At 37.5% G+C, this 26,477-nt stretch overlaps 1 protein-coding gene across 3 annotated transcripts in view; it reads right to left on the bottom strand.

Annotated features, from left to right (window-relative positions):
- The window catches only part of RASA1 (RAS p21 protein activator 1), a gene marked incomplete at both ends in the record, with an annotated part of 102,587 nt that overhangs the window by 54,735 nt on the left and 21,375 nt on the right, over positions 1-26,477 (bottom strand). For all 3 annotated transcript variants that reach the window (XM_080707351.1, XM_080707353.1, XM_080707352.1), the window contains 3 exons: positions 7,503-7,573; positions 8,658-8,793; positions 10,972-11,124. In XM_080707351.1, coding sequence (XP_080563477.1) covers positions 7,503-7,573; positions 8,658-8,793; positions 10,972-11,124 — 360 coding nt within the window. The remainder of the gene's footprint in view (positions 1-7,502; positions 7,574-8,657; positions 8,794-10,971; positions 11,125-26,477) is intronic.

Below are 26,477 nucleotides of genomic sequence, written 5' to 3'. Positions count from 1 at the left end.
GTTTCTTGAATAATTTTAGAAAACAAAACATGTAAATAAAACTTTATTTGAATACTCACAAAATATTACCATTCTATCATAATTCTACAATACTTCCTAATTATAGCCAGTATTTCCCTACCTAAATGACAGCAGACATACCCCTTAAACAAATGAATTATTCTTTACGGAAACACTCAAATACCCACTGCATTTAACAATATGCCAGTATTATTTTCAGTGCAGTGGTAGATCCATTGCCTACCATGTGGTAAGTAAGCCCTGGCTTCAATCCCAACACCATACACAGAAAACAAGAAGAGCTGAGCATGGTGGCACTTGTCTGTAATCCCAGCTACTGGAGGGGCCAAGACAGGAGGATTACCAAGTTTAAGTCTGAGCAACTTAGTAAAACCCTGTCTTAAAAAATTAAATGGGCTGGAGATGTAGCTCTTTGGTAGAATGTTTCTGGGATCACAGCACCCGGAAAGAAAGAAAGGGAGGAAAGCAGGGAGGGAGGGAGGAGAGATGGCTATAAGTGTGTAAATGAGGATGCACATGGATAAGAAAACAGAAAAAACATAATAAAGTTGACAGTGGTTTAATTTAATTTCAAATTGTTATTGTTGCTATGCCCAACTTCTTATGGCACAGAAAACTGAAAAGTGAAATACTTACTAGTTCAAACATAACAATAAAATTCATTATATACTACTCTGCCAATGCACCCCAAGAGGTTCAAGCATTTCATTAAATCTCATTCATTTTCATATCTTTTATTTTAAAAATAAATTTATAGATATGCACTAATCTAAAAATAAGATTAGATTTGACTTCCTACAAACGTCATCAAATTAAAATTTGTGCATTCTAATTATTTTTGAAATTCGTATCTCCTAAGTCATAAATTAATTTTTTCCTTTTTAGGGGGGTCATTAGGACCCCAATTACACTTTTGAAAAATTGATATCCTGCCGGGTGTGGTGGCGCTTGTAATCCCAGAGCTTGGAAGGCGGAGACAGGAGGATCGCTTAGATTCTAAGCCAGCCGCACTGGCTTAAGAGACCCTGTTTCCAAATAAAAAAAGTATAAAAATAGGTCTGGGAATGTAGCCCGGAGGTAGAAGGGTTTCCAGGAACCCTAGTACTACCAAAAAAAAAAAAAAAAGAAAGAAAAAGAAAAATTGATTTCCTAAATACTTTTCTTATATCTGTTATGTATACCTATTGATATTTATCATTAAAATTTAAAGCAAATAGTTTGAAATATTTATAAATTCCTTTAAAATAATAATATATTTCATTACATAAAGAACAAAAAGCTTTTCGCATATTCTAGATATTAGCCCTCTATCAGAGAAATAAATGGTAAAGCTCTTCTCCCATTCTATAGGCATTCTCTTTAGATTCTTGATGATTTCCTTTGATGAACACTTTTTAATTTGATTCCATCCCATTTGTTAATTATTGATTTCCTGAGCTTTGGCGGTCTTATTGAAAAAGTTACTACCTGTCCCTATATGTTGGAGTGTTAAACCTAGGCCCTCCTCTAATAGCCTCACATATGTTAACTATAAAATGCTCAAGCTAGGGAGTATTTAGGATACCAGAGGGACTCCAGATAATGGAGGAGATCCTAAGTGGAGCCAGAGAGGAAGGGTAGGGAAGAAAGAAAGCTGAGGTTTATTAATAAAAATGCTATCTGCAATTATGTGTACAAATGTGTAACATTGTTAACCTGGACACTCTGTATTAGGAGGAAAAGAAATGGGGACATGGGGTGGACATGAAGTGTGTGACTATGTGCCATTGTCAACATGATCTACATTATGATGTGAGACTATAGTGTACCATATAAATAAATAAATAAAATATAGAGAAAAAAGAACATAATAATGTACAAGCTTGTGAGACTATTATTGTTTTACATTTTTGAAAATCTCAATGTCTGGTTTAAATGCAAACTGATGAGGTCGGGCGTGGTGGCGAACGCTTGTAATCCCCGCACTTGGGAGGTGGAGACAGGAGGATCACGCTGGTTCAGAGCCAGCCTTGCTGGCTTAAAAGACCCTGTTTCCAAAAAAAAAAAAAAAAAAAAAGGTCTGGGCCGCGGGCTTGTAATCCCCGCACTTGGGAGGCAGAGACAGGAGGATCGCGCAGGTTCGTGCTGGTTTAGGAGACCCTGTTTCCAAATAAAAATGTAAAAATAGGTCTGGGAGTGTAGCCCAGAGGTAGAAGGGCTTCCAGGAACCCCAGTACCACCAAAAAAAATTAAAAAATAACAAATGCAAACTGATGGATATTCTTATCTATTTTTGCAACCTGTTGTTACGTGATTTTTTGCTCCTAGTATATGAAGAAAATCCAACTTCATATACATATATAGTTATGACAGGAATAAGTATTTTAGTAGCCTTTTTCAGATAATTATAGATATTATTATACCAAAAACTCAACAATTGGTACTTTCTTAAAGATTTGTTAAAAAGCAAAATCTAAAACTACACATCAAGGACCTTTCTGTGTGTGTGTGTGTGTGTTTGTATACACATATGCATATATGTGTGTGTGTGTGTTTATTGTGGTACTGGGAATGAAACTCAGGGGCATTCTACCTCTGAGCTACACCCCTAGCCCTGTTTTTTATTCTCTCTTTTAAAAAAGGGTCACTAAGTAGTAGCTGAGTCTGTCCTCAAACTGCAATTCTCCTGTTATCAGCTTCCCAAATACTAAGATTAAAAGCGTGTGCTACCTCGCCTGGCTTATTTATTTATATTTCTGTATTCCAGTAACATCCACTGATCTACTTTATACTATGGATTTATTACCTGTGAATAACTTTGTAACAACATGTATGGATTTATAAAGTACCATGTGCCAAACTAACTGGGCCATAGGATGTGCCCAGATTAAAATTGGGTTTTTCTGTGAGGGTATTTCTGGGTGAAATTAGAATTTAAATTAGTGAACTACCTTCCTCTAGGTGAGTTGGCCTCTGCAATTGACTGTGTCTGAATAGAAAAAAGGGTGTAGAGAGGAGAAATTCTCCCTCTTTTTCAGACTCTCTGGTTGATCTGGGACACTCCCTTTCATTTTCTCTGGATGTCAGACTGGGATTTCTACTGACTTCCCTAGTTCTCAAGCCTTTGGACTTTTAATTCATTGGCTTTCCTGGTTCTCTAGTTTACAAATGGTAAACCACAGAACTGTCCATCCTCCCTAACTGTATGAACAAATTCCTCATTTAAAAAAATATTTTTCTCTGCAAAACCCCAACTAATATATGAACCCTCTGAATGCATCTCAAGGATCTCTAGTATGGAACAGACTTTAAAAACTGCTGCGCTGGTTCCTGTGTGCTGACTCACTGGTGGCAGAATACTTTTTTGGAAAAAGTAAAATTCATCCTTCCAAACTGCTTTCAAATATGTCTTTACCATGTAAATTTACTTCTGAGAATGTGGCAGCCCAACCGGGAAAATAGTAGGTGCCGGAAGGTTGCAGGGGTTCCTTTCTCATGTAGACAAGTCCTGCCACCAAGTTGCTGGTGGCCCCAAGACAAGAAATATTGCCATTCCCTCACCAACAATGAACCCCAAGCAGAAAGCAGAAAGGCAACATGGGTGAGGCACCCTTGCTTACTCCTCAGCAAGACCAAGTAACCTCTGCAGGCAGACCAACAGGAAGAAAGTGTCACAGGAAGTGACCAAATATTTCCCTGATGGTTGGGATCTCCTGGGATGAAGGTTGTGAGGAAATAATGGGGGCATCTGAAGATGCCTAAGGAACATGGATCCCACCCCAAAGGTTAAAGCTTCCCTGCAAGGAGCCTGGTGGATGGAGGTAGCAGGGTCTGAGTACAAGAAACTCCCAAAAAAATAGTGTGGTTGAGACTCAGGTGGGAACACACACCATCAGTTATACCAGGGTGGTAGATGCAAGACATGTCTAAGCAGAAGTTGAGTCTCTACCAGAAAAAAATTGTGTGTGTGTGTGTGTGTGTGTGTGTGTGTGCGCGTGCGCGCACACATGCGTGTTTGTGTGTGTTTGCGCATACAAGCGCCTACCTTAAATACAAGATTAAGGACAAAATTCCTTCTGATAGTATCTTGGGCCTAAGGTTATTATATTGGGAAGATAATCGGCAAAATTGGGTATATCAGTTATAAATAAGCGCTCATGAATTAGAAAAACAAAATGGATCCAAATACCTTTTAGTTCATGTGACTTATAAATCTTTAACAAATATAGACTAGCTAATTAGGAATTGTATTATTTGTTTCAATGTAATACTGAAGTAGCATCCATTGTTAGGATCAGTTTGAAACTTTGTAGTGAGTCCAAATTTAAAGATGATGGTGGTTAATAAAATGGGCTAAAAAAAATCTCAAACTATACACCAAATTTTGAAGGCAAAAGACAAAGCAGAGAAAAGGTGCTGCCAAAGTAAGATGGCTAAAAAAAAGTTTAATGTTTGGATTAGAAAAAACAACAACAAAAGGGATTGGAAATTTTTGCATAAAACAGTCCAAAGCATAGAGAGTTGGTAATCATGGTAGCATAGCAAGGGTGGTGATTTTAAAGTAACACACCCAGGTTTTTTTCCCCTACAGTCAGTCCTCTAGGTGTTTCTGGGTTTCTCGTCAAAGCTTAACTTTGTAGTTTAAAGTATGTCATGTTGGGCTTTTCTCCATCCTGTTTACCTGCCCTATTTATCTCTTAATGTCCATAAGAGATAATATATTTATCAAATGCATTTTCATATATATAAGAAACAGTTTAAGATTACTTTCTTTTGGATATTAGCATTCTTACTGAATAGAAGTATTTTTGCCTAAGTTAAAAAATTTCTATAAGGATTGTTTTAAATGTAAGAAAACCCAATAAATAAAAGGTATCTATTAATATGAGGAGGACTTAGGGAGTTGGAAATGATTTGCAGATAAAACTATTAAAGCTTTTTAAAGCCACATTGAATGCATTGATTTTATATTTAGAGCAATTGTTGCAGGAGGCTGGGTCCTTGGAAAAGAAGATAAGAGGCCAGAGTAGGAGAAAGCCGGCCTGAGGACAAAAGGCCCACTGAGGACAAGCTCCAAATGTGAGCCCCAAATGGCATTATCATGCAGACTGTATAGCCCCAGATAGATAAGTTTTGATTGGATCAATAATAGGCAGGGATAAAAATACAGGAGCTCAGGTCAGGTTTTATTTCTGCTTCCTGATTTAGATTTCCTATATTAGCCTTCACAGGGCTGGGATTGGGCCATCTGGGGCTCCAGGTGGATGGGAATGGATAGCAAAATCTTGCTGGACTTAGTTGCTCTAAACTTCTAGGAGAGGCCCTCCTTTGTTTTCCTCAGAGGGGCGGGCCTAGGAAGAAAGATTTATTCTCTTTTCTAGTCCCTAGGCATTTAACCAAAAGTCAACTTCAATTCTTCAAGAATCTAGCCAGATTCTTGCATCACAAGACATTAATCTGCTCTTGTAAGAGTCTGAAAAACTTAGCCTAGCCGGGCGTGGTGGCGCACGCTTGTAATCCCCGTGCTTGGGAGGCGGAGACAGGAGGATCGCGCTGGTTCGGAGCCAGCCGCGCTGGCTTAAGAGACCCTGTTTCCAAATAAAAAATATAAAATAGGTCTGGGAGTGTAGCCCGTGGGAGTGTATCCCGGAGGTAGAAGGGCTTCCAGGAACCCCAGTACCACCAAAAAAAAAAAAAAACTTAGCCTAGAGAGCAAGAGTTTGGCTTTTTTTTTTTTAACAAAGATAATTTCCTATGTTCTTCATATTTAAAATAATGAGGTTTTCTCTCCTAGTGATATTTATAAAGAACTTAAAAGGTTTTATCAAAATAAGCTCTTGTGTTTACTGTCTTTGATTATCTAACAAGCGGCAATCTCAGCAGAATCCAAGTTTACGTGTCTATATTTTAAAGCAGGCTAAATGAACAACTCTAACTTTAGGTGGCTATATTTGATACCCTTTTTATCTAGGGCTAGATGTGTATACATCTGAAGGTTAAATATACTGGGTATCTGAGGTTCATATAAATATTTCATAAAAGATTATAAAGCTAAAGATTAATGGGCTTTATATGCATGCAAGCTAATTAATAAGTGGTCTCTTTATGCAGCATGCATTGTATTTGTACATTAATTATATAAAATTGTTAATGAAGTTACTAAAACTTCTGGCATCTATGTTTAGTGCCATTCAAAAGTCCGTGTCACTTAAGAATTGGTTTATATTGGTTTTCTTTGACTAAAAAAAGTACAACTGCTCATCAGATAATGAGCCTATTGGAGATTATTAGTACTTACAATAACTTTAAAAGGTATAAAGTTATTAAATAATTTTTTCAATGCTGTTAACTTACACAGACTTGTAATTATGGTTATTTTACTGAGCCATGGATTGTGAAGAAAGTAAAATAAAATAAAAAACTGCTATCCTAAATTACTTCACTGGGAATTTGTTTTTGTTCCTTGCTTTTTCTTTTACTATCCTTTCATGGATACAGGTGTGTCAATAAGATGTAAATTAGAAGTCATTATTTTGAAGACAACCATTATTTTAAGATTATTTTTGAGAATTCTTGAATTTTTTAATATTATATTTCCAGGAAATTTTAGTGCCACAAAAAAGATTCTCCTGCATTTTAAATGTGGCTACTTGCCGGGCGTGGTGGCGCACGCTTGTAATCCCAGCATTCGGGAGGCTGAGACCTGGAGGATCACGGTTCGCGGACAGCCTCAGCTACTCAGTGAGGCCCTCTGCAACTCAGTGAGACCCGGTTTCAAAATAAAGAATAAAAAATAGGGCAGGGGGTGTAGCTCGGATGTTGAATGCCCCTGGGTTCCATCCCCAGACCCGCCAATAAATAAATAAATAAATAAATAAATAAATAAATAAATAAATGTGGCTACTCACTTCAAAGAGAAACTCTAAACTTAGAATCAGTAAATTACCCAGAAGTAGGCTTAATATTTTACATATAAGAAACGAAGTATCCATTGAAAGGTTAAATAGCTTACAAAAAGTGGTAATTCAATTATCAAGTTATATAATAAGTGGAATTATACAGAAGTAATAAAAACAAAATGCTCCAATGCTCTATAATTCTGTAACATTCTTAACATTTAATCTTACCCATTATCTAAAACAGAGGCTCAATTATAATTTCAGCTTTGTTTATGGATTCGGGATAAATGTCATTGGGTAATACAAATTAAAATGAGTACAGATTATAATAGAACACTCCTTACTTAGTCAGAGACAATGTTAATAAAAGCTACATTATTTCCCATCATTTTCACCATGGCTCCTGATCCAAATCCTCAGTCTGATCAGAAAAAACAACCCAGTAGTATGAACAATGACAAAGATACTGTTACTTTGCTGTATGCTGCATGCTAGTTCTGCAAATTCCAAAACCATCTTAGTCTAAGAGCAATACATCTTCAATGTCTAGCTCTTCCATATGCCTCATTAAAATGCTTATACATGAGAAATACTATAAAATACCTTATTTCATCAGTATCTGGTACTTTTGTGTAAGGAAGAATGGCTCGCACACGCCTTCTATCTTCTACTGGCTAGAAACCACAAATTAAAAAAAAACAAATTTAAGTGATTTACAAAAGATAGTCTTTCTCTCAATGTCAAGAGTTCAGCCATAGTTAAAGTCCCCCTAAAATTATTCAAATTATTTTTATTACCTCTCTAAATATACATAGCCAAAAAACATTTTGATTCTCTTGTTTTTATGTTTGTACAGACATTCTTTCAAAAGTATAACCAACGTTTTTATTAGGTAATATGAATAATAATTTAATTTTTAGAAAAAAATTTATATTTTATTTGCATGCTATTATTGTACACAATAGTGATAATTTAATTTTAAATAAACGACATGGAACATGTAAATTAAACATTTTCTGATGATGTAAAACATATTTCAACTTTACTAAAGCAACTTCCCAGTCAACACAATAAAATTGATAATTATTCCTAATACACTCAAAAATATTTGTTAGACTATGAACAGAGAAAATTATTTTTAAAAATCTAGCTACTTAGCCAGGCGTGGTGGCGCACGCTTGTAATCCCCGAGATTGGGAGGCAGAGACAGGAGGATCACACAGGTTCGAAGCCAGCCATGCTGGCTTAAGAGACCCTGGTTCCAAACAAAAAAGTATAAAAAGAGGTCTGGGAGTGTAGCCCGGAGGTAGAAGGGTTTCCAGGAACCTTAGTACTACCAAAAAACAAACGAACAAACACACAAACATCTAGATACTTAAAATAAAATTATAAAAATACTTTTTTATAAAAAAAAGTTGAGTTTTTTTGCTATAACCAGAATTAAAATTTCATGTACAACTATTTTTTGAAAAAAAAAAAATTTTTTTTTTTGGTGGCACTGGGGTTCCTGGAAGCCTTTCTACCTCCAGGCTACACTCCCAGACCTATTTTTACATTTTTATTTGGAAACAGGGTCTCCTAAGCCAGCGCGCGTGGCTGGCTTCGAACCTGCTTGATCCTCCTGTCTCTGCCTCCCAAGCACGGAGATTACAAGTGTGCACCACCATGCCCGGCTATGTTTTGAAATTTATTATGAGCAAAATCCATTACTAAAGTAAAATAACATTTTAAAAACTATTTCAGTCAAGTTTTACTTACCTCTGGTGGTGCAACTGGATAAAGTAATTTTTCTCCTTTAAGCAAACAAGAAACATGACTATAATAACCAATTAGATCTGATAGTGAAGAAAAACGTCTTCCTCCAATGTAGTAATCACCACACATAGCAATAATCCTGTTTGGACAAAAAAAAATGCAATATAACAAAAATCTTTATTGCTTTTTTTGTTTTTGTTTTTGTTTTGTGTGTTTGTTTGTTTTCCTTGTGTTGCTGAAGCCTAAACCCAGGTCCCTGCTACTGCTAGGCAAGACAATGAGGTATCCTCAGCCTCTGGAACCTAGATTTACTTATGAAGAAATTATAAAAGTGTAACTTTCCTATTTTTCCCTCTTAAATACACCCCTATATTCTTTTTAAAATCATTTATTAATATATTCATCATGAGCAAAGTACTTGGGGCTATTTCTTTTAAACCATATAATTGCATTTAATAAACCTCAATTATATAATTCAATCCGATATTTAAAAATTCACCCTCAGCCGGGTGTGGTGGCACATGCTTGTAATCCCCGCACTTGGAGGCGGAGACAGGAGGAACTCTCAGGTTCGAAGTCAGCCCCGCTGGCTTAAGAGACCCTGTTTCCAAAAATAAAAAATAGGTCTGGGAGTGTAGCCTGGAGGTAGAAGGGCTTCCAGGAACCCCAGTACCACCAAAAAAAAAAAAAAAAAAAATTCACCCTCAGATACCTCCCTCACATTCCATATTTAAGAATGAGTTAGCAGCCTTATTAAGTTTTCTACAGCTAAAATTAGCTCACAGATCTCTTGAAATTCACATAAACTGTAATAATTTCACATAAAAATTTATTATATTTTCAAATGCTGAATTATTGTTAAGCTATGAAGTTATGTTTTATATGAATGTTTTATATTCATAAATCCTGACAGTATACTTTAAGTTTACTTTAAAATCTAAAAGTTAAAGAAACATGAACATTTCATCAGTTAATGATAAAGGCGTCTCATGATTTTTTTCAATTTCTCCCATAAAAATAAAATGGAATATATATAATATAGTATATGTAAATATATTTGTATGAACAAATTTTAATATCTATATTTGAAGTAAATGTCTGCCAAGTTTCAAATAGTGAAGCTAATCTTGATTTTAAACATGTTTGCTGCATTTTGTTACTCTATAGTCTAAAAAATGTTTTTTTTAATTTTAGCTTTTAACTTTTTTTTTTTTTTTTTGCAAAACTGGGGATTGAATCCAGGGGCATTCTATCTTCAAGCTACACTCCCAACCCTATTTTTTATTTTTTATTTTTGAAACAGGGTCTGACTCAGTACCTATGGCTGGCCGCAAACCTGTGATCCTCCTATCTCAGGCTCCCAAGTACTGAGATTAGAAGTGTGCACCATCACACACCCGGCTAGCTTTTAACTTTCTTAAAGCTTTTTCTTTTTCTCTTTTTCTGGACTACACTCCCAGACCTATTATATATATATATATATATATATATATATATATATATATTTTTTTTTTTTTTTTTTGAAACAGATCTCTTAAAAGCCAGCAAGGCTGGCTTCGAACCTGTGTAACCCTCCTCTCTCCACCTCCCAAGTGCGGGGATTACAAGCGTGTGCCACCATGCCCGGCCTTAAAGCTTTTTTGTAATTCCTTTTTCTTTAAAACTGAAAGTGGAACCTAGGAGCATTCTACCTACCAGGTACATCCTCACCCCTATTTTTTATTCTTTATTTTGAAACAAGTTCTTACTAAGCTGCAGAAGGCCACACTATGTAACTGAAGTTGTCCGGGAACCACCATCTTCCAGTCTCAGCCTCCCACGTAGCAGGATAACAATCGTGTGCTACCATGCCCTGGCTTTTTTATAATTCTTTATACTTTAAAAGCGGTAAGTTTATGTGCGGATTAGGACAAGAATGTTAATGATTTAAAACAAAAGACATGACAGTTTCAACAGTATCCACACTAAGTCACTAATTAAATCATTTAATTGGACAATAGGCATGGTGGCACATGAAATTCCAGTACTTGGGAGGCTGAGAATGGAAGATCACTAGCCTGAAAAACTTATCAATTTAGTGAAACTATGTTTTCAAATAAAAAATAAAATAGGGCTGGGGGTGTAGCTCAGAAGTATAATGCCTCTGGGATCAATCCCCAGAACTGGAAAAAAGAAATAATAATAGTTGAAAGCAAGTTTTTTCCCTCCATTATTTAAATATCACTGAATCATTCACTTTTATGAAAGCATGCATATTTATGAGTACTCAATCAAAATAGTTATTCTATATAATTTCATAAGAGGAACAGAGACTTACCTAAAATGGTTGACAACACTTGTCTGGCTAAGAAATGAAAGTACAAAGGACCCTGGCCTTCGATCACTCTCTCTTATAAGGTAGCTGCCAGACTTCCCTGCCTGCCTGAGGCGTTCTTCTGCTATAGTCCTATCAAGTTTTCCATGATACCACCTAGGAGAAAAAAGATAAGAACATTAGAAATAAAAGCAAAATTACTAAAATAACTTATAAATATAACTTAAACATTTACATTTTATTCTGATGCAGTTATTACAGTTTTAACTCAGTTGATTTTAACCTCTTCTCAGCCTATCTAAAAATATTCAATTCTCAGTTTTAATGTGTTCTATAAACTCAAGCCAAATTATATGACATACAAACCTCTTCTGTCTCTATCCAACTGCCTACCTCTAAGCTTATCTACTTATTCAAAATATAAATATTTACTGCAATCAATTCTTTACTTAGAAAAATGAGAGTAAAATGGATGAATGGAAATGAATGCTTTACTTACAACCATTCTATTTATTCTATAATAACAAGGCTCATGGAACCACACACACACACACACACACACACACACACACACACACACACACAGAGTTAAAATTTGCTTTTAATCCTCAGACTAAGTGATTTAAAGGTATATGTTAAAATATGCCTCTTAAGCCAGGCGTGGTGGTGCACACTTGTAATCCCCCGTATGGGAGGCAGAGACAGGAAGGATCACACAGGTTTGAAGCCAACTGCCCTGGCTTAAGAGATCCTGTTTCCATAAAATAGGTCTGGAAGTGTAGCCCAAAGGTAAAAGGGCTTCCAGGAACCCCAGTACCACAAAAAAAAAAAAAAAAACCATAAAGTTTAAGTTTCTTTAAGTAAAGTTTCTTTAAGTAAAGTATTGCTTCAAAGTAGTTTACAATGATGTTGCAAAAGTGCATAGGACCAGATGGCCACAAGTCATTTCCCTGCCCTATCTTCATGCACAGTAGCATGTACTGTAATTGTTGAAATTCTAAGAGAAACTCCTGTAAAAATCAACATTTTTTAAAAGATTCAAAGTACACAGATAAAAGATCAGAAAATGTGATGTTGGAATTGATGTTAGCCTTCTGCTAGTTGGAAAGTACTGTACTCTTACATTTGCTTAGTGCATAACACTTTTGAGAGATGTCACTTTTTCTGTTCCTTATCTATTTTCCAGGATGATGGGAGTTTAAGGGTAGCAAAGATGATGCAATCCTGATTGAATACATTTTAATATAAAATCTTCTCTCTAACCGGGCCCAGTAAGACGCTGGGTTCCGGGCGGGGGTCGCGCGTGGGGCACGCCTGCTGGGGCCCAGGTAGCGGGACTCTGGGCCCCCGGCCGAACTGCACTTTGCACGCCAGACCCCTGGAGAAACCGGGCCCAGTAAGACGCTGGGTTCCGGGCGGGGGTCGCCCGCAGGGCACGCCAGGCGGGGCCCAGGTCACGGGACTCTGGGCCCTGGGCCGAACTGCGCTTAGCACGCCAGACCCCTGGAGAAACCGGGCTCAGTACCCTGGGTTCCGGGCAGGGGTCGCGCGGAGCATGCCAGCCGGGGCCAGAACACGTGTAGCATGCCAGACCCCTGGAGAAACCGGGCCCAGTACCCTGGTCGCGGGACCCTGGGCCCCAGGCAGAGTAGTGCGGATCACTCTGGACCCATGGGGAAACCGACCGGGTTAGAGTGCTACTGAGTGAGTGCCTGATCCCACTACCTCCTCAAACCACATATATACTGTCTTCTCTTATTAAAAAAAAAAAAAAAAAAAAAAAGGAACAGAAAAAGAAAAAGAAAAATATCGGAGAGGAGGTAAGAAAGCCGTTATGGATGCCAGGACACTGGAGATGCAGACAAAACTTATCTAAATGCACTGGAACTTATGGAAAAATTCCCCGTGAAGGAGGACTGCTATTTCTCTATATTGTTAAGAATTACGGACATCACCTGTAAGGAGAGAGTTTAGCGGAGACCAAGGAGAAAGGCGGTGTTGAAAGAGGTCTCCGCAATGGTGGTGGAGACTTGTATTCAGGAGAAGCAGAAACCGGATCCTACCAACCTTATTTTTTTGGAGAAATTACACCAAATGTCGAATGCTACCATCACGCATGCTTAGGAACACTGGACAACATTGAGAGTGGAAAAAGTGCCTGGGAAGGATTTGAAATGGTGGAGGGAGTGGCAATGGCAGTGGCCAGTACTCAGGGGAGGCAGAGATCTGATGCATTACACCTGGAACCTTTGAAATAATAACCACAGAGACAGTGATCGAAACCTGCTGAGGGGTTAGGCCGGTGCTGGGGCCAGCGAGGCCAGTATCGGAGCCTGCCGTGAGGCAAGGCCGGTACTGGGGCCTCCAAGGACGGGACCGGAGCCTGCTGAGGGGTTAGGCCAGTGTTGGGGCCAGCGAGGCTGGCACCGGAGCCTGCCGTGAGGCAAGGCCGGTACTGGGGCCTCCAAGGCTGGGATAAGAGCCTGCTGAGGGGTTAGGCTGGTGCTGGGGCCAGAGAGGCCGGCATTGGAGCCTACCGTGAGGCAAGGCCGGTTCTGGGGCCTCCGAGGCCAGGATAAGAGCCTGCCGAGGGGTTAGGCCGGTGCTGGGGCCAGCGAGGCCGGCACCAGAGCCTGCCATGAGGCAAGGCCGGTACTGGGGCCTCCGAGGCCGGGATTGGAGCCTGCCGAGGGGTTAGACCGGAGCTGGAGCCAGTGAGGTCGGCAGAGGAGCCTGCCTTGAGGCAAGGCCGGTGCTGGGGCCTCCGAGGCCAGGATAAGAGCCTGCCAAGGGGTTAGGCCGGTGCTGGGGCCTCCAAGGCCGGGATCGGAGCCTGCCGAGGGGTTAGGCCGGTGCTGGGGCCAGCGAGGCCGGCATCAGAGCCTGCCGTGAGGCAAGGCCGGTACTGGGGCCTCCGAGGACGGGACCGTAGCCTGCTGAGGGGTTAGGCCAGTGCTGGGGCCAGCGAGGCCGGCATCAGAGCCTGCCATGAGGCAAGGCCGGTACTGGGGCCTCCGAGGCCAGGATAAGAGCCTGCTGAGGGGTTAGGCCGGTGCTGGGGCCAGCGAGGCCGGCATTGGAGCCTGCCGTGAAGCAAGGCCACTCCTGCGGCCTCCAAGGCCGGGACCGAAGCCAGCTGAGGGGTTAGGCCGGTGTAGGGGCCAGCGAGACCAGAACCGGGGCCTCCCATGAGGCAAGGCCGCTGCTTGAGCCAGCGAGGTCTGGATCAGTCCACTGAGTAGCCAGGCCACTACTGGGGCCGTCAAGAGTGGGATCGGTACTTGCAATGCAGCATGCACAGAGAAATATCGCAGACAATATAAATCAGATGCTTCCCCTAATCAGCAATAACTAGGAGGAAAGGGGCAACAGGAAGAGGTTGAGCTATAGAAAGGGCCCTATAGTGAAGCAACAAATGTGACCAATCAGAGGATATGTAATAGTGGAGGACGGAGCCTCTTTAAAACACAGGAGGTACATAAGTATCAAAGTTAATCACCAAAAAAGAATGGGATGGAGGGAGGGGGAGGGAATGGGATGGGGGCTGGAGGAGGGCTAATTGGATGATGTGTGCTTGTATATCCTCTCAAGACTTGTACTCCAATGTGATTGATATATGACTACAATGCACCAATTTAAAAAATAAATTAATTAATTAAAAATAAAATAAAATAAAATAAAATCTTCTCTCTAAACATTCTCCACCTAGTGGATGTTAAGGGGTTTTTTTTTTGGTTTTTTGTTTTGTTTTGTTTTTGGCAGTACTGGGGATGGCACCCAGGGGCATTATGCCTCCAAGCTATACCTTCAGCCCTATTTTTTAGTCCTTTTTATATTTGAAACAGGGTCTCACTGAGTTGTGAAGGGCCTAAGTATTAGCTGAGGCTGTCCGTGAACTGTGATCCTCCCGTCTCTGCCTCCTGACTACCTGGGATTACAAATCTGCATGCCACCACACCCAGCTGGATGTTAGTCTTTTAGCTGATTTAATTTTGGGTGGAAAGGACAGAACATATATGACAGTGATGTTACTTTAGAAATACTTCCTCAGAATTGAAACCTATTCTTAGACTCTACATTGTTGCAGAAGAGTAAACATATCTGTTCTTACTTTTAGGCAGTTTGATTTGCAGTATATAAACACATACACTTATGTGAGTGTTTTCTTTCTGTCGTATGTCGGACATATATGTACATACAGTTTTTTCTCCAAGTTTAAGTGATGTAAGTAGCTTATCTAAGAGATACTAGCCTATTTTACTTAGTCAATGTTCAAGTGAATCAAGTGAAATTACAAGCAACCAATTTTTAATTTCTATGAGTAGTGATATATAAATGGTCACTTAGTGTAATATGAATTTTTTTGTACTTTTCCATCACTTTAAGAAACCAATTTCTTTTTCTTAAACTTTAGCTCAGTATGTAAGATTTTAGGGACTGTTTGTGAAAAGGAATTATGGGAGCTTTAGGTGAGTTGTAGCTTTTGCAGACATATAACCAATTTATTTTCACAAAAGCTAAGCATGTATAAGAAAAATCTGATGAGTTATTTATTTATTTATTTATTTATTTATTTATTTGCTTACTTATTTTGTGGTACTGGGGATGGAACCCAAGGGCATTGTACCTCCGAGCTACACCCCCAGCCCTATTTTTTTTTTAAGCAGGGTTTCACTGAGTTGCAAAGGGCCTCACTAAGTAGCTGAGGCTGTCCACGAACCGGGGTCCTCCAGTCTCAGCCTCTCAAATGCTGGGATTACAACCAGGTGCTACCACGCCTGGCATTAGCTTTCTTAGCAGAAAAATTGGGGTAGAAAGGTGAATTCTTTCACTTAGATAGCCCAAACTGTCCTGCTCTGAACTTTATATTTGTAACCTCCACAACTTAAAACTGAAAAAATTTTAGACTTTTACTTTAAAATACTTAATGTAGTTATTTTTAGATAACATATTACTTATGTAAAACATTATTTTCCAAAAACACTATTTTGTCAGTCAATAGCACCATTTTACATTCTATGTAACTTTTTGATATCTAACGTAATAGAAGACAGAGTTTTATATCTGTTTCTGTATTCAATTTGTTGCCATATATTGTTTTGGTTCACAGTACATGAAGACAATTACTTAATAATTACTTTTAATTTAGACGGCATAAATTTGATCATTCCTATAAAATGTAATCACTCCATTAAAATCAAGTGGTCCATTCAGGCATATTTTGTAGCATTATGCAGTGGTCATTTGAAAAATGTTGGTTCACTGAGCTAATGAAGATCTTCCAGATGCTGATCTATTTCATTTATAATATCAATACACATTTATTTTTGCCGGGCATGGTGGCACATGCTTGTAATCCCAGCATTTGGGAGGCTGAGACAGAAGGATGGTGGTTCGCGGACAGCCTCAGCTACTTAGTGAGGCCCTTTGAAACTCAGTGGTTCCCGGTTTCAAAAATAAAAGAATAAAAATTGGGCAGGGGGGGTGTGGGTCGGAGGTCGAATGCCCCTGGGTTCCATCCCCAGATCCACCCCACACACACAAATAATAATAATAATAATAATAATAATAATAATACCAATACACATTTTTATATCAGTCTTACACGGCAAAGGATCAGTCCAAACCCTTGAAAGATTCTATTTAATAAGATTGCATTTGTTTACTGTGAACATGGGTTATACCAGTTTATGCTAATAATATAATTTATTGTAGGGGCCTTGGCCCACCCAATGTCAGGAGTCTAACTCATAGTGAGCCAACATGGGTGCTTCAGGCCTATACACTGGAAACCATGAATTAGGTGAGTTTTCCTTGTTGCAGATTGTCACATGTTGTTGCTGGGAAAATTAAACACTACCCATATGACTCCAGAGAAAGAGGAAAACTAGAAGCCTCTCCTAGACTGTGCCTTATGCAGCTCTGTTCACTGCTAATTTGAATCTGTACCTTTTTACTATTATAAAAGTTTAATAATGGTTTATACTTAACTATTACTGTGGGCATAGCTGCTGTGTTGTTACTGCGATTAACAAATGACTATTCATCAGAATAGTCATTAAGTATGAAGCTTTCAAACTCTCAGTTGAAGAGAAAGGTTTTCCAAAATTCTAATTTTTACTAGAAATCTTAAATTTTGCTTAAAATCACCAAATAGTGTTGGTTATTTTCCTTTATGTAATAAGCTCACTTAGTTCTTTCTCAAGAAAACATCTGTCAAATACTCAAATCTGAAAACCCAATTTGTCTGTCAGTCTTTCTTCAAAGTAAAAAGAGTGAGCTATACAAGATGTGGCTAGTGGAGCTTTCAACTCAAATAATCCAACAACTACTTTTCCTCAAGACACTGCACTTCCAGATGTTGCACTGTATGTTCTTTCCATTCAAAACACAGAATACTAGACAGATGTCTGCTCAGGAACTGCAACTTATTAAGAAAATAATTCTTACTGTTCCATCAAGAACATCCTGAAATTGAAACTGGCTTTTTTCTCTTTTCCACAAATATGTTTGACAACAAAGAATATAATATACAGTACAATGTGGTGTTACTGCGTTAATTTCTACTAAGGCACTAGAAATTTTGCCTCCCATTTATTTTTGCAGAACTAGTATTAATTTCAAGAATGTGACTTGAAAATGACAAATAATGCCTTAGTATTACAAAATTCATTTAATTTTATAAATGTCTTACAAGGTTGTCAGGGAACCCCATGATTGAGGACAAATATTCTGGTGAAATAGACTGGATGAGACTATCATTCCAACTGCATTTTTTTGAACAGTCTTAAGCAAAGTCTTTCACATAAGACACAACCATATCCCATATTATAACCAAAGTTTTAATTCCTCCCCCTACATTTCTTCCTACTTGGTAGTTTGCTATACTCATTAGTTGTAATACAATTCCAGCAAATACTAGTCTTTCTTATAAACATAAGTAATTAGACAGAAACCTCAAAATAGGCAAATATTAAAAAATCTAAAAAGACTAGCTAATTATCACCTAGCTGCTCTTCAAACTCAACAACCTCCTTGGTTTTACTAGGCACAAGCAACAACATCCTATGCAATTTATTTTTCCATTTATGTTTATTGCCTTTCTTTTGGCAAAATGTAACCTGGCAAGAAGTAGGTATCTCCATCTGTTTATTCACTTATAAGCATCTAGAATAGATGCCTGGAATTTATCTGCTTAAAAAAAAAAAGTACAAAAGAGTGGCAAAACAGTTAACCACGGAATGTATAACTGGGAAATTGAGAGCCAATGATAGAAGAGGATCTTTTTATTTTTTTATTTTTTGTGGTACTGGGGTTCCTGGAAGCCCTTCTACCTCCGGGCTACACTCCCAGGCTTGTTTTTACATTTTTATTTGGAAACAAGGTCACCTAAGCCAGCGCACACGGCTGGCTTCGAACCTGCACGATCCTCCTGTCTCTACCTCCCAAGCGCGGGGATTACAAGCATGCACCACCACGCCCGGCAAAGAGGATCTTTTAAAGAATACATATATATTGCACTTTTTCCTGTGTGTAAATACATATTTCCTATTGGAAAACATGTTTTGTGTTTTTTGGAAGGAGATGCTATGGACTGAATCCAGGGCCTTGACCATGATAAATATATACTACAGAACTACAAACTTACCCCTAGAAAACTTAACTCTTAGCACCCATAACAAAACTGTATTTAAACATATATGTTTACATATGTTATTCATATGTAAATACACATGTACATATACAAAAGCAATGGTTAATACTAAAAACAATAAGATTTCATAATGAAAGAGTAGAGACTTTTTTCGTGTACTGACTTTTTAAGCAATTAAGTATCATCACAAAATACTGGTCACATTACTTAGAGCAGAATAATCTTCCAACCAAGAGCAGCTAGAAATGGCAAATAAAAGGGAAAAATAAACAAATAAAATGAAGGCTATCTGTTGAATTATCCAAGAGCTACTAAAGAAATCAGAACTTAAAGAGTCAACATTTTGGAGCAAGTACAAACCTGAAATGAGGTGCCATTCAGCAGCTACATGATCCTTTTCCCCTTAGAATACTGGTCTATCATGGTCACAAAGCAAGAGACTGAGAACCCATACAAAAAACCCTGATAATCTGCCTGGGTTCTACTATGAGGAAAAGAATTAAACCAAAATTTCTGTCACTCTCATAAGGCAGGTGAGACAAATTTGGTCCTAAAAAGGAAACACAGAACTCTACCACAGGCTAAATGAACTATTTCCACTCTTAACAACACATATTTACTATATTCTGAAACTACAGAGATAAGCTAAACAAACAATACGTAGAAAATGAGTATAAGAATGTTTTGTTATTAAGGTGATCTGACTGGTTTCTAATTGTTCAGCAGAAAAAAAGAATAAGCCATCCTTTATAGCAAAGTATCATTCAGATAGTCTATAAATTATCAAACACAATGTCTGGCATTTAGTTAAAACTCAACATGCCTAGACATAGAACACAAGGAAAGAAAACAAGAGGGGGGAAATGAACAAATAAAGAAGTTATATAACTTCAGAAAAAGATAAAATTTGGTTCTTGGAGAGATTAATAAAATCAACAAATCCTAGTACGACTGATCAAAGATAAAGTCACAGCCAATTTTAGACTCACAGGTGAATAAATTTTAAAATTACAGAGACTTTGAAATAATTATTTGGGTTTGGTATCAGCTCAGTGCTAAGAGTGCTTGCCTAGAATGTCTAAGGCCCTCGATTTAATCCTTAGCACGGGGGGGGGGGGGGCAGATTATTCAACGAAATAAAGGAAAAGAAAAAAAAACAAATATGATGATGGCAGGAGAGATTGAGGCAGAAAGATACCAAATTTGAGAAAAGCCTCTACAACTTATCAAGACCATCTCAAAATAAAAAGGGCTAGAGATGTAGCTCAATGGTTAAGAGTGCCCCTAGATTCAACCCCACAGACTCACCAAATAATTTTTTAAAAAGTAATCAAACTTTTAAAATTAAAAACTAATAATAAAATTAACAGCAAATTAAGCTTTTTTTAAAGCTACACCCTCAGCCCTATTTTTTATTCTTTATTTATTCAGGGTCTCATGAGTTGCAAAGGGCCTCAGTAGTAGCTGAGGCTGTCCTTGAACCTCCATCCTCCTGTCTCAGCCTCCCAAATGCTGGGATTATAAGCATGCGCCACCATGCCGGGCAAGTTTAGGTATTTTTAAATTCCTAAGACTGTTAAGAGAAGTGATCAAAGTAAATATTTTCAATGGACAACAGTGATGAAATGATTATTGTAATCTACAGGACAGTCATTAAAAAGACAAAGATTGTCAGACTGGATTTTTAAAATTCACTTATATATAAAACACAGGAATGTTGAAAAGGATGTGAAATTATACCATACTACCACTAAGCAAAAGAAATTTGATAACAAACTACATTTTAAGACAAAAATAATATTAGAAATAATTATGAGATAAATTAATGAAGAATATAAACTAATTCTACATGTGAATATACCAAATAATATAAAATAAAAATATATAAATTATAAATAAAAACATAGTTTGCATAAGTCTGTATAAATCTTTTAAAAATATAAATCCACAACCATAGTGAAATGGGAAACTACATAGTTCTCAATAGTTGATAAGCAATGCAGACATGGCGGAGGGGGGGGGGGGAGAATCAGTCAACATACAAAAGACATAACCAAGATTCAACAATTGACCTGTAATATTCAATAACAAAAGTGTGTGTGTGTGTGTGTGTGTGTGTGTGTGTGTGTGTTCCTTTAAGTGAATATGAAACATTATCCAAAACTGACCACATACTAAAGCAAGAAAACCCATTTCAAAGGATGGAAATAATTCAAAGTACACTCTCTGATCTCAATTGAATCATTTAAGAATTCATTACTCTCCAAAAATCTTTAAAAGTTCCCAATTATTTAGAAATTAAGCAATACTTCTTAATACCTCTTGAATCAAAGAAGAAATCAAAATGGATATATGTCACATACTAGCTTATGATATGCAGCTGGAGTTATGCTTAGAAATCTGTAGCATTAAATGCTTATATTAAAAAGGAGAACCAGGCACCACATGCCTATAATCCCAATACTTAGGAAGCTAAAACAAGAGAATCACAAGTTCAAGGTCAGTATGCAGTCACTTATTAAGAACTTGTTCCTAAATAAAACATTTAAAAGGGCTAGGGTTGTAGCTCGGTGGTACAATACTCCTGAGTTCAATCCCCAGTGTCTTAAAAAGAAAATAAAGGATGAGGAGGAGAAAGAGGACTGAAAAAAATTAAAGTATCTGCAGAGGAGGAGGAAAGGACTGAGAGTAATTATCTACTTCAAAAAATTAGAAAAAAAAAACATAGTTAAACCTAAAAGAACAGAAAGAAAATAGTAAAGAATAAACAAATAAAACTAGAAGCAGAGGTACAACATAAAACCAGGAAAAAAAATTAAAAATTGGTTCTTAGGCTAATAAAAATATTTTAGCTAGGCTGAACAAATAAAAAGGTCAACTAATGATCAATTTCAGTAATAAAAAAAAGATTCCTAAAAGTCCTATAGAACAATAATTCGTTATACTCACATTACTCACATATATCAAGAATTAGGGCAAGGACAGACAAGTAAACCAACAAGAAAAATCTGTAAGACCAAACTTAACCGGACATGGTGACGCATGCTTGTTATTCCAGCATTTGGGATGCTGAGACAGGAAGATGATGGTTCAGGGACAGCCTCAGCTACTTAGTGAAGCCCTCTGCAACTCAGTGAAACCCTGTTTCAAAATAAAAAATAAAATATAGGGCTGGAGGTGTAGCTCGGAGGTATAAAAATAAATAAATAAATAAATAAATAAATAAATAAATAAATAACCCTGGGTTCCATCTCCAGTACTGGAAAAAAAAAAAGAAAAAGAAAAAGATTCACACACATATATTGTCACAGATTCATGACGTTATGAGTCTGGGGGGAAAATGAGCTGTTTGGATTATGAAAATAGGTCAACTAGATATCTATTTTTTAAATGAATTTGACCTCTTGCTTCATACACAAAAATCAACTCCATATGAATGTTACATCTAAAAACGAAAGGCAAAAATAATAAAGATTCTATGAAAAATAAGTACACTGGTATCCTTGGTGCAGGCAAAGATTTCTTAAACATGACAAAAATACACCAAATATGAAGGGAAAAGTCAATATGTTAAAATTAAGAACTTTTGTTCATCAAAACAAAAGTAATGAAGTAGAAAAGCCAAGGTACAAAACTAATGACACCTGTAATAGAGACATCCTTCAAAGGACTCAAAGAGCAAGGATAGAAAACAACCAGAAATCAATATGAAGATAAGCCAATAAAAAACTAGTCAAAAAAAAAACAATAGCTATCATTTCATGGGAGAAATTTTCCAAATAGCTCTTAAACATGAAAAGATACACACCTTCCTTAGTCAAATTAAGAAAATACAAATTAAAACTATAAAGGCTATTTTACCACCCACCCACTAAAATTGCTGCAATGAAAAAGACAAACAGTAACAAATACTGCCAAAATGTTAAACAACTTGAAGTTTCACACATTGCTATTAGAATGTGAACTGGTATAAATGCTTTGCAAAACTATTTTGCACTATCTAGCAAGCTTATCATATAAAATTCTATGATCCAGCAATCCTAGATAGCTAACATAAATGTACACATATGTTGATCAAAAGTCATTACAAGAAAATTCATAATGCTATTTGTAATAGACAAAACTAAAAATCAAAATGACTTAACACTAGTAGACACAATAATTCACTGTGGTAAAGTCACATTGTATACCATGAGCAATGAAAATAAGTGAAATTGTGCTACATGTATCAACATGAATAAATCTCAGGAATGTAACACTTCAAGAGTATGTACTACATGACTCAATTTACATTATGTTCAAAAGGCCAAAAATAAACTATAAAGCCAGGCATGGTGGCCCACACTTGTAATCCCCGCGCTTGGGAGGCAGAGACAGGAGGATCTCGCAGGTTCGAAGCCAGCCTTGCTGGCTTAAGAGACCCTGTTTCCAAAATAAAAAAGGATAAAAATAGGTCTGGGAGTGTAACCCAGAGGTAGAAGGGTTTTTCCAGGAACCCCAGTACCACCAAATAAGTAAATAAATAAAAATAAATAAATAAACTATGAAATAAGAAGTCACAATTTTGTTTATCCTTCAGAAAGGTGGTGTATTTGCCTAGGAACAGGCTTACCAAAGGATAGTTTCTTAAACGTATGGATTACATAGGTACCTCCAATTATTAAAATTCATTAAGCTGAACACTTAGAATGCTCTATTTGTTATGTAAATAAAAATAGCACTTAAAGTTATAGCTCTTAAATAATGAAAACTTTATTCTAAAACTTTCATTTAAACATTAAAAGGAATCATGTTAAAGTGTGTGTGTACGTACAGTTATTAGGCAAAGTTATATACACTAAACACTTCATGACAGCACATTGTCCAGCTTTAACTTTCCCTCTCATCTATTCCATTATTGTTGACCTAATCTCTTTTAATTCCCGATACTGCCAAATTTTTGTATAAGCCAACCCTGTAGTAACCTAGGGAAATCTACATATGTTCTGCTCAATAACCTAAAACTTTACTCAGCAACTAGCAGGTAGGACCATGAGGGCAGAGCAAGGACCTAACTATTTATCTCTTCTGTCTTTACATTAATAATTACATGATAGTCTCACATCAGAATGTAGTTCACAGTGATAGTTGGCATATGTATTTTTATACCTGTAAGATTTTATCACTGTTTTTCATTCTGAAGTCATTAAATAAGTAATTATAGAAACTTAAATCATATATATATATAATTTTGAGACTTTTTAAAAACTCTGAAGTATCTTCACATAAAAAATCTTTCATTTTCAATTATCAGGTATTATTCTAACTCATTTTAGAATGTAAAAAATAGTGATGAGAATTGTAAATATCAACTCAAAAACTGCATATGATTTTATCCAAAGCTTTTCTGTTTCTGTAATGTTACCATCATTAATAAGTAGGAGAAACCTCCCAGCCAGGGAAAGTTTCTCTTATCCCTCAAAATCTTAATAAGCAATTCTAAAGTTAGATACTTGCTTCATTGGTCATCTCTTCCTGGACACATGTTATAGTATGTCCAAAGGAAAAAATTATAAGAAAACAGCCTGAGTTCTAGTGTTGCTGCCTTTATAAAAATGTTAAGATGTCACTAAGTGACATCTATTAAAGTGCATACTATTAAGGCCTTTTTTGATCATTATAAAATACCACTGTGAATTTAAAAAGGGAAAACGTCACCATATCTCACAGAAGAAATCAATGAATTATGAGATACTAAAACAACTCTTTCAACACAGTAACTGACTAGAAACATTCAAACCACAAGTTTTCTAAAACCTCAAATATGGGTTTTTCCTCACTATTTACATTCTAAGCACCAGGTAGACAAAACTGCTATTCCAATGTTTCTCGAAATGCAATCTACAGAGCTGAGCGTGGTGGTGCACGCTTGTAATCCCAGCATTTGAGAGGCTGAGACTGGAGGATCACAGTTCGTCGACAGCCTCAGCTACTAAGTGAGGCCTTCCACAACTCAGTGAGACCTTGTTTCAAAATAAAGAATAAAAAATTGGGCAGGGGGTGTAGCTCGGAGGTTGAATGCCTCTGGGCTCCATCCCCAGACCTGGGGGGGGGGGATGTGATCTACAAAGAATGTTTGCTAAGCATGTAGGTTTGGGGAAAATAAAGTAAACCAAAAAGTTGTTTGCTATTTAAGACTCAGAACTTCCAGACTGATGTGCATTCTAGATTTTCAGGAGGAAAGAACCATAATGCAAAAAGTTCCCAAATTAGTTAACTGTCAAAAAATCAAAAAATATGCCAGGGGTGGTGGCACATCCTTGTAATCCCAGCACTTGGGAGGTTGAGACAAGAGGATCGTTCAGGTTCGAAGCCAGCCTCAGCTACTTAGTGAGGTTCTCAGCAATTGAGTGAAACCCTGTTTCCAAATAAAGTATAAAATAGGTATGCAAGGAAACCCCAGAGGTAGAAAAGCCCAGGGTTCCACCCCCAGTACTACAATAAATAAATAAATAAATAAATAAATAAATAAATAAATTTTCTTAACTGAATAATACAGTTCACAATTCAAGAAATGCTATGACATGCTTATAAAACATTTAACACTTGTTAATTATTTGTTCCGTTTGTTCAAAACTGCTTTAATCTGATAAAATATTTACCTTTCTTGTCTAAGTTTTGCTTAGATTTATGAACAAATATTGAAAATAAAGTATCAATTACTTTCAAATGTACTGAAATAAAAACAAGAAACCTAAGTTCAGTAACTATTTAAAAAGATAGTTAAATATTTACTAGAAATTTTTTTATCAAATTTTATTCTCTTGAATAAACTGTTTCCCTTACACTGCTATCCCCTCTAACTACAAATTCTCTTAAAGGCACTCCAAATTCCCACAAACCAATTTCTTCTTACTCCTTCTGAAAAACAATTTAAGACTCCCTTCAGTCACTTTCATATACCTGTCTGGCAATAAAGACGCTATATGTTGCCACTCTACCCTAACATAAAGTAAAAAGCTAAACAACCTTTAAAATCAACACCTCGACTCTGGGCCCTGAGCGGGTCGCAGGACCCTCGACCCCAGGCGGGATAGCATGAAGCACACCAGACCCCTGGAGAAACCGAGGCTGGTCGCAAGGACCTGGGCCCCAGGTGGGGGTCAGGCGGGGCACGCTGGACCCCTGGAAGAGCCGGGGCCCAGGTTGCAGGACTCTGGGCCCCAGGTGGAGTCGTGCAGAGCACGCTGGATCCCTGGGGAAACCGGGACCGGGTCACAGTGATACTGAGTGCCTGATCCCACACCCCCTCAAACCACACATACTGAAGGAAAAGAAAAGGAAAAAGGAAAAATATCGGAGAGAGGTCAAGAAGGCCATGGTGGATGCCAGGATACTGGAGATGCAGACAAAACTTATCCAAATGAACTGGAACTTTTGGAAAAATTCCCCGCGAAGAGGACTGCTTCTTCTCTAAGATTCTTAAGAATCTTGGACATCACCTGTAAGGAGAGAGTTTATTGGAGACCTAGGAGGAAGGCGGTGTTGGAAGCGATGGCGGTGGAGACTTTTATTCAGGAGAGGCAGAAATCTGATCCTACCAACCTTATTATTTTTGGAGAAATTACACCAAATGTCGAATGCTACCATCATGCATGCTTAGGAACACTGGACAACATTCAGAGTGGAAAAAGAGCTTGGGAAAGATTTGAAATGGTGGATGCAGTGGCAATGGCAGTGGCCAGTACTCAGGGGAGGCAGAGATCTGATGCATTACACCTGGAACTTTTGAAGTAATAACCCCAGAGACAGAATGCTACCACCACACACCCTCGAGAACGTGGGACAACTGGCTGGATGAAAAGGGTGCTCGGAT

Source organism: Muscardinus avellanarius (genome assembly GCF_963383645.1).
Source record: "Muscardinus avellanarius genome assembly, chromosome: 1".
In the NCBI taxonomy this organism is placed as follows: domain Eukaryota; kingdom Metazoa; phylum Chordata; class Mammalia; order Rodentia; family Gliridae; genus Muscardinus; species Muscardinus avellanarius.
Note: the sequence above shows the minus strand (reverse complement) of the source record. Positions and strands in the feature narration are given on the sequence as shown.